Source organism: Orycteropus afer, unplaced genomic scaffold, assembly GCF_000298275.1.
Source record: "Orycteropus afer afer isolate SDZICR_OR568_19922 unplaced genomic scaffold, OryAfe1.0 scaffold00070, whole genome shotgun sequence".
In the NCBI taxonomy this organism is placed as follows: domain Eukaryota; kingdom Metazoa; phylum Chordata; class Mammalia; order Tubulidentata; family Orycteropodidae; genus Orycteropus; species Orycteropus afer.
This window is the reverse complement of record NW_006921657.1, coordinates 2,971,735-2,980,363: the sequence shown is the minus strand read 5'-3', so window position 1 is coordinate 2,980,363 and position 8,629 is coordinate 2,971,735. Positions and strand designations below refer to the sequence as shown.

Here is an 8,629-nt window from a genome sequence, read left to right as displayed (position 1 = left end):
AGAACTGACTCAATGGCAAGAGTCTGGTTTTTTTGGTAATTCTATGTTTAACGCTGAGGAACTTCCAAAGTATTTCCACAGTGACTGCACCATTTTGCATTCCGCCAGTTTCTCTATATCCTTGCCAACATGTGTTGCTGTCTGTTTTTCTGATTATAGCAATCCTAATGGACATAAAGTGGTATCTCAATGTGGTTTTGATTATGACTCAATGGCACCTAAAAATAGTAACAATAACTAACAACATTGAGCATCTTTTCATGCACTTATTGGCCAGCTTTAGGTTTGTCAGCCCCTGCAACCACATGAGTAAAAGAAGCCACCAGCCTAAAGCCTGACCCACATATTTGGGCCAGCCTCCACAATTGTGTGAGCCATTTCCTTAAATCTCAATCTCTCTCTATCCATGTGCACATGCTTCACTGGATTTGCCTCACTAGAGAGCCCACCCTAAGACCATACTCCAAAAGATCTCCAGTGCTTTTCTACCTCTGAACTTCTGCTCTTGTTCCATCCAGATGGAATGTCCTGCCCTCCATTTAATAAAATTCTAAATCACAAAACCTTCACTATCGCTATCAAAGTAATCACTCTTTTACTTTCTTAGCATAATAAGGCTTTCTCACAGTTCTTATTACACATTACATCTTATAATAAAGTTATCTCTGTATATGTATTATTATTTCCCTTGCTAGGTTAAGAATAATGATGGTGTCTCATTTTCTTTTGTATCTTTGTACCAAAAGCCCCAATACAGTATCTTTCACATGGTAAGCACTAACTAACTGTTTTGAATGAAAAAAATGAATTCTAGCATTACTCCTATCAGAGTAAGCAAGAAGAGTGTGTACATGTCTTTTGGGGTGGGGGTGAGGGTGGGGGTGGGGAAATCATGGCAAGATTGCTAGAATGAATACCTAGAGAGTGTCCTAATCTTCACATTGTGAGAAGGTGGTCACGAAACAAGGATGTGGCAGAGTGGCAGGCCCAGACAGAGAGCTGATGTTAATCACTCCCTTGGCAAGAGAGAAACCTCCAATCTTGAAGTGTTGTGTAAGATGAGTAATACTTGCCAGTGAATAGAAAATAAAACAAGTAGTTTAAAGAGCTCCAAACTGAGTTTATTATGCTATAGACCAGATAATAACAAGTAATGTCAATAAATTCAGGTTAACTCTGATATACCCCAGGATAACTAATAATAACACCAGCACAAAAACTATTCTAGGAACAGAGATCTCCAACTGAAAATGGGAAAATGAGCTATTTCTCTTGAAAAGGCCAGGAAATAAAACAGTGTACCAATCTTCACAACCATCATGCTCCCAACCCCCTCTCTCACTTGTCCATTCTTGTACCATTTCAAGTCACTGACACCTCTCCATTCTTTTAGCCCAAGTTGCTGGATAAGAAGAAAGGTGTTTTGTTCCTCTTCCAGCCCCTACCCACAAATAAGGCAGTGGTCTTCTCCTCTAGTAGATGATACTGCCATCTGATTTGTATTAAGAATTACAACTTCCTTACAAAGGAAACTATTAGAAACTCAAGTCTCTGAAAAGATAGATACTAGGGCCTCTTATATCCCATTAAATCCAGATCAGTATCCCTAGAAGCTACTTTGCTTTAACCTCTTAGCAATTAAGTCATGTCATAGGAGCTGCCATTCAGCTAGAATCTTTACCTGGACAATGTATGAGGTTTAGGATATAGTGGGTTTCGAAGCTGGCAATAACTTGGCATTAGAAGAGTAATTTCATCACAACCTCCCTACTTTCCAGACATTCAGTCCGGATCTGGCTCAGCTATTTAAACCCTGTCATCCACTTTCTTTTTCAGTTGTCTCTCATCCAGCTGGCAGGAACTTCCAAGAAACATGATATAGTAGGCATTGCAGTATACTGGCTGCTTGTTGGGGTTGGAATAGACTTGCTCAGGTTTAAGGGACGTGAAAGGGTTAGCTCCATATGCAGTGATGTCTATATCCAAGTCCACCAGAATCTGCAAAGAGGCTGCCAATTCCTGATGGCTATGGGAGAGATATAAGAAAAATTGCTCTGCTGATTATGAGAGAGATAGAGGAAAAATTACTCAAAAACCTGACATTTTTAAATTCATCAATCCCAAGAATTACCTAAGCTGGACTAGATAAGGGCTCTCTCTCCCTCCTAAGTGTTTCACTAAATACCCTATTAACTAGCAAAGGATTTTGTTCCTGGGGGATGAGAAAGCCAAATGAAAAGGAGGAGAATTTTCACAGAGGCAGAAGATGAGCAAGGGGGAGAGAAATAAACTCATCTATATAAAGGCTCTGGTAGCATAGTGGCTAAGGCACTTGCCTGCTAACCAGACGGCTGGCGGTTCAAACCCACCAGCCACTCCTCGGAAGGAAGGTTGGGCAATCCTACTTCTGTAGTGATACTGCCTCGGAAACCCAAGGAGGGGTCGCTATGAGTCGGGCCGACTTGACAGCACATAACAACAACAACAACAACAATATAAAGGGATACATGCAAAAGAGTGCTGGTGGTAAGTCATTCAGCTGCTAACCAAAGGTCAGTGATTTGAACCTACCAGCTGCTCCACAAGAGAAAGATGAGGCAGTCTGCTTCTGTAAAGATTTACAGCCTTGGAAACCCTATGGGGCAGTTCTACTCAGTCCTATAGGGTCTCTATGAGTCAGGATCAACTCAATTGCAGTGTTTTTTTGTTTTGTTTTGTTTTTCAAATATAAAGGGAGATGTGAATGAATCAGGGAGGTATCACAAATAGGAAAAGGTCAAAACCTGTAAACAGTAATCAGTGTTGGGATCTTATAATCACGAAGTAGCAGCAGGGTAGGCAGCCAAGCCTCCATCAGGTCCGGAGAGGAATGGAAACCTATGGGACAAAAATGTAAACGGGAATAGGTTGAGGTAGATCCTAAGCAACATACTTTTTGACTGTGTCTACCCCACTTCTCACCTTGCTCACCCCCATTACTCATTATCACCATCACCCACCCCAGGCTCTTCAACGGAAGCCAGGTATACCACATATGGCTAATGATCAACCAGGGTCATTATCCTATTGTGTTTAACCAGAGCAAATTAACGGAGTTCCAAAGACAGAAGATATGAGGTCAGGAGAACCACCCAATATTCCCCTGAGTTTATAACTCTTACCTGGATGGAATCCTACTACCAAATCTGGATGGGCTATCTGTCCAGTCTCTACTTGCTCCTCCCAGAAGTCATGATAGAGACCCCTGTGGCTGCTAAGCTGAACTGTGCCAGGTTCCAGGGGTAAAGCTGAGGTGCTCTGTGAAAAGCCAGTAGCCACATCTACACCAATCATGATTACATGGAAGCCAAGGTGTCCAGGAAACATGTAGGAAAGCTCATCATAGTCCCCAGGGCGAGTAAGGAATGTCTCCACATGGGAAGCACCAACTACATGCACTGTGCTTCCCCCAGCCTTTCCAACATCTATCCCAAATGCCCGAAGCCCTAGGCCCAGTGTCAAGGGTCGTGACAGGACATCTGTCAGCAGCCGTTTCAAAGAGCCTTGCAGAACATCTGAGCCTGGCCTTGGTCGTTTTACACTGGTCCACAAGGTAGTCATGGCATGACTACCTAGCACAGCACCTAGCGTAGCATCTAGCTGTAAGCCCCGCATGGAAAACCAAGTATCCCAGCTCTGTACAACTTCAGCCCGCTGTGGCCAAGGTCCTGAGGGTAGGACAAAATCACCTGTAGGAAACAAAAAAAGTGTCCTGGTCATTCTTGGATTTCCAAATTCCCTTCTCACTAATGATCAATATTCCCTCTATGTTCATTCCCTCAACCTGTGACCTATCCCAGTTCCCCATAACAACATGCTTTCATCATCTTTGTCCAACTATGACCACTATGGGACTGTTCCCTAGGACCATCACTCTACCTGTGACCAGAAGCCATTCCATGAGACGGTCTACAGCCACAAGACGCAGCTCTTGACAGACCCTTTTGTGCACTGGCCAGTCTGACCTCTGGCACTCTGGACCACAGTAATAGACATTTCTGCACCTGAGAGGATAAGCCACAGAAATAGATACTCTTGTATCATAAAGGTGATTAAAGAATGTCTAGGAAGAGAACTGATATTCCTGCACCTAGGGAGAAAGATTACTGGGTAAGGAAAGTGGGGAGAGGAGTAACATATGATGTACCAAATTTGGGGACTATGTTTTTGGTTTTATTTTTTTGGGTGGGGAGAGGTACAATTGGGAATATAATTATTCTCTTAGGATAGAATAACTCACTATCTGCAACAACTTACCATTCATCTCTCTTAACAACAACAATAAAAACAATGGAATTCTGTAGCTGCCCTCTCTTCATAGGCAATTCTTGACGGATGTGTTTCTTACCCTTGGGTACTCAAGATGAGGGAGGTAGAAAGGATTCTTTGTCTCATCTCCCCATGTTACCAAAAACAGATAGGAGCCCATCCCTGTTCTAATCTCTCTGTAGATTAGAGCAACAAAATGAGGAGTGGGCCCTAAGTTATTCTGAAAACTCTCAAACCTTTCTACTAGGAAAGAGGTTTTTGAATAGGGGCATTTCTAGATGTCCCCCCATTATCCCCACAAGTCACCTCTTGCAGTGTCGGAGGACCTTGGAGTCTGAAAGACCACTAGGGAGTGCTCTACACTGAGCACAGAATCGGAATGTGTCCTCCATTCTCTGGAACATTTCTTGAGGACATCGAAATCCAAAGCCTGATAGAGGGATACCCCCATCTATCACCAACCTGTAGAGATAGCATGGAGAGAGGAAATAGGGGAAAAAATGTCTACAGAATCTCTCATGTCCCCTATACCTAGTCCTCCTACATACTTCCTACTCCCATGTCCCCTAATCCCATCATTACTCTTCACTTAAGCAAATTATATTTCTTCCACAGTAATTAAAATTGGCAAGAGTCAGGAATGAGAAAAATTCTCACTGCAAATACCTATACTCTCCCTCCTTCCCTTCTGAAATCACTTCTATCAGAGATAACATATCCCTCTTCCAAGGAGCTGGGCACTCACTTGTATTCTTCATAGCTTTTCATGTTTAACTTCTGAAGGATCAGCTGGGACAGGCCAGGAACATTATTCTCCAAAGAGAAGAAGCCAAGTGCATCAATGCTAGGTCCAGGTTTTGAGAGGGTCGGAGGCACAGGGGTCACAACCTTGGGTGGGGTCACAATCATGGGAGCCACTGATGAGGGAGGTTTCTTGTGTCTTCGTCGCTGGGACCGTGGAGCCATGGCCTGTCTGCTGATATCTAGGGCCTACATGTGGAACAAATGTAGAATGGACTTTTGCAAGCTGCACACATATAATATATGATAATATCTTAGAAGTGACCTTTCACTTCATTATCTATTTATTATTGACTACCAAAAGAAAAAGACTGGGAAGGGTTATTTAAAACTGTTAACAGTGATTAACTCGGAGGAGGGTAGGAAGGCACTGGGATTGCAGATGGGTTGATAAAAGTAGACTTCAGACTTATCTGTAATGTTTAACTTTTTTATAAGAAGAATATATTCACATATTGTTAGCATATTTAAAAAAAACTGAGAAGAAAAAACAACAGAAATTTTGTTTAAAAGTTCAGTATAAATGGGGAATTAGCCAGTCTGAAGTTGGGGAAGGAGCTCTGGTAGCATAGTGCCTAAGGCATTTGACTGCTAACCAGAAGGCTGGAGGTTCAAACCCCACCGCCCATTCCTCGGAAGGAACGTGGGGCAATCTACTTTTGCAGTGATACCACCTTGGAAACCTAAGGAGGGGTTGCTATGAGTTGGGTCTGACTTGAGGGGACATAACACACACACACACACAAAGTTGGGGAAACAAAACATTCATTTTAAAAAAACCTACCATCATATATATAAGCCATAAACCCAGAATAGAAATTAAATGCAATACAAATGAGCATCACAATGCTAAGAGTTGCATAAAAAAAAAAAAAAAAAGACCAACCCACTGCCAGTGAACCAGTTTCAACTCACAGTGACCCTTTTAGGACAGAATAGAACTGCCCCATGGGGTTTCCAAGGCTGTAAATCTGCCTCATCTGTCTCCCGTGGAGTTGCTAGTGGGTTAGAACTGCTGGCCTTTAGGTTAACAGTCAAATGCTTTAACTACTATGCCACCAAAGCTCCTTAAGAGTTGTGCAGTGAAAGCAAATTTGGTAAATTAAAGAAAAAAATTTCCTAAAAGGCAAGTTTTTAAGTAGAACTAAGCCCACACCTAGGAGCTCTGATGGCATAATGCCTAAGGCACTTGAATGCAAACCAGAAGTTTTGAACCACCAGCCACTTCTCGGAAGGAAGGTTGGGCAATCTACTTCTGTAGTGATACCACCTCGGACACCCAAGGAGGGATCGCTATGAGTCAGGTCCGACTCGATGGCAAATAACAACAACAAGAAGCCCACACCTACCTGCTACCTAGCTAGAGTACTTTGTGATGTCCTCTTCCCTGGCTCTGCCCCTCATCCTTCCACAAGGGCAAGTACACAAAAAGGGACCATGTTGGAAAAAAATAAAAACATTCATTCATTCCTAAACATTTGTTGATAAACCATTTCTAAAATACTATATGGAAACATATATGAAATAGATAACTAAATGTCTTGTAGGGATTAGATGTAAATTATAAGATAGTATATAAATCCTATAAGGAAAATTGAGACTAAATGGGACATGAGAAAAGAGTTTACCTTTAGTTGGTAAGCTAAAGGAAGACTTTATGAAGGAGGTGGCATCCAGAATGGACCTTAAAAAATGGGAATTTAAATACATGAAGATGGAAGAAAAAGGAATTCTAAGCAGATGGAAGAGCGTAAGTATAGAAAAGTAGATAGGAACATTCTGGAAGTGAATAAAATACAATGGTCTGAGTTTGATTGTTAAATCCAATCCATGCCTCATTGCCATTGATTCAATTCCAGCTCCCAGCAGCCACACAGGACAGAAAAGAACTGCTCCCTAGTTTCCAAGGCAGTAATTTTTATGGAAGCAGTCTGCCACATCTTTTTCTGACTAAGTAGCTGGTAGATTTGAACAATGACCTTTCAGTTAGCAGCTGGGTGTTTTAACTACTGTTGTACTAGGACTCTTTCATCAAATCTAAGACAGCAAAAAGGTTTGGTGGCTGTGGTAGTTAAGGTTGTGTATCAACTTGGCTAGGCTGTGGTTTTGAGTGGCTGGGCAGGTAGATGTAGTTATTCCCCATAATGAGATTGTAATCAACTCCATGGTGGGATCTTCAGTGAGCAGCTGAGTATCTACCTTTGGGGTGTGGCCTGCTTCCAATGCATTAAGTTTTGAGAAAGGTCTCCAGCTTTTTGGCATATCTAGATCCTGCATGCGGCCAAGTCACCAGTGGCCTGCCATGTTGCCTGACGATCTTGGGACTGTTCTTGGACTTGAACTAGTGGTCTGCTATGTTGTCTGCTTAACTTTGGACTGTGCCATGTTACTTGCCGACCTTGGGTTTGTCAGCCTCAGCAGCCAACAGCTGCTTAAGTCAGAAAAAGCCTCCAGCTCCAGTGGGCCAGGAACTAGAGGCAGAGCTGAAGCCCAAGGTCCAGGGGCCTTCACCCAGCCCTTAGAGCTAGCTAGCACTTTGAATTCGGACTTCTAGCCTCCTGCACCGTAGCCTCCTTAACTGTTTGTTAAAGCCATTCACTGTGGTATTCTATTATAGTAGCACTAGAGAACCAAGACAGTGGGATATAAGATTAGCAAGGTAGATTAAGATCAGATGCAACATAAAAGAGTTTCTTTACTTTCTTTGGTAAACAAATGGACTCCAATTCAGATTTCTGAGCTGAAAGTAACACAATTAGAAGAGTTTCAGAAAGATTTATCTATTAGCAATATGTACAATGAGTTGAATATCAGATGGGCTGGAAAAAGAAAGATGAACAAAAGGTGAAGAGAGCACGCAAGAAGTAATGAGAAAATGCAAAAGTGGTGGTGGCAAGGATATGGCCACCTTAAATTGGAACCTCTTACATTGCTGATTGAAATGTAAAATGGTCCAGTGCTATAGAAAACAGTTCGATGGCTCCTCAAAAAGTTAAACGTAGAATTACCATATAACCAGCAATCCTACTCTTAGGTATGTACCCAAAATAATTGACAACAGGTATTCAAACAAATACATGTCCATGTATGTTGACAGCAGCGCTATTTACAACATCTGAAAAACAAAAAGAGCCTAAATGTCCATTAGCAGATGAACAGATAAAACAGTGGTATATCCATACAATAGATTTAATCAGTCACAAATAGGAGTAATGCTACAATGTGAATAAACCTCAAACATTATGCTAAGTGAAGAGGTGTATAAAAGGTTACAAACTGTATGATTCTATTTATATGAAGCATCAAGAATAGGTAAATCCTTAGACAGAAAGCAAATTGTTGGTTACCAGTACTTCGGGATAGGGGTGGGGAATAACTGCTTAATGGGTTCAGGGTTTTATGTTAAGGTGATTAAAACGTTCCGAACTAAATAGAGATGGTGATTGCACAACACTGAAAATATACTAAATGCCACTGGAATGTTCACTTTTAAATAGTTAATTTTATGTTAGGTGACTTT

General features: G+C 41.8%; 1 protein-coding gene across 1 annotated transcript; it reads right to left on the bottom strand.

Moving 5' to 3' along the window:
* Nucleotides 1-1,806: 1,806 nt before the first annotated feature.
* Nucleotides 1,807-5,274, bottom strand: MSS51 (MSS51 mitochondrial translational activator). The gene is made up of 6 exons (XM_007940616.2): nt 5,054-5,274; nt 4,615-4,770; nt 3,919-4,043; nt 3,162-3,728; nt 2,784-2,877; nt 1,807-2,026 (listed from the first exon to the last, which is right to left on the bottom strand). Exons 1-6 carry the CDS (start codon nt 5,272-5,274, stop codon nt 1,807-1,809), a joined length of 1,383 nt encoding a protein of 460 aa, XP_007938807.1.
* Nucleotides 5,275-8,629: the final 3,355 nt, after the last annotated feature.

Excerpts from the sequence above, each read along its gene's own strand:
- MSS51 (XM_007940616.2), bottom strand. The coding sequence starts at position 5,274 with ATGGCTCCACGGTCCCAGCGACGAAGACACAAGAAACCTCCCTCATCA. Across the intron at positions 4,044-4,614 it reads GTCCTCCGACACTGCAAGAG|GTGCAGAAATGTCTATTACT; the intron begins GTGACTTGTGGG and ends TTATCCTCTCAG. Across the intron at positions 2,878-3,161 it reads GGTAGTAGGATTCCATCCAG|GTTTCCATTCCTCTCCGGAC; the intron begins GTAAGAGTTATA and ends TTTGTCCCATAG.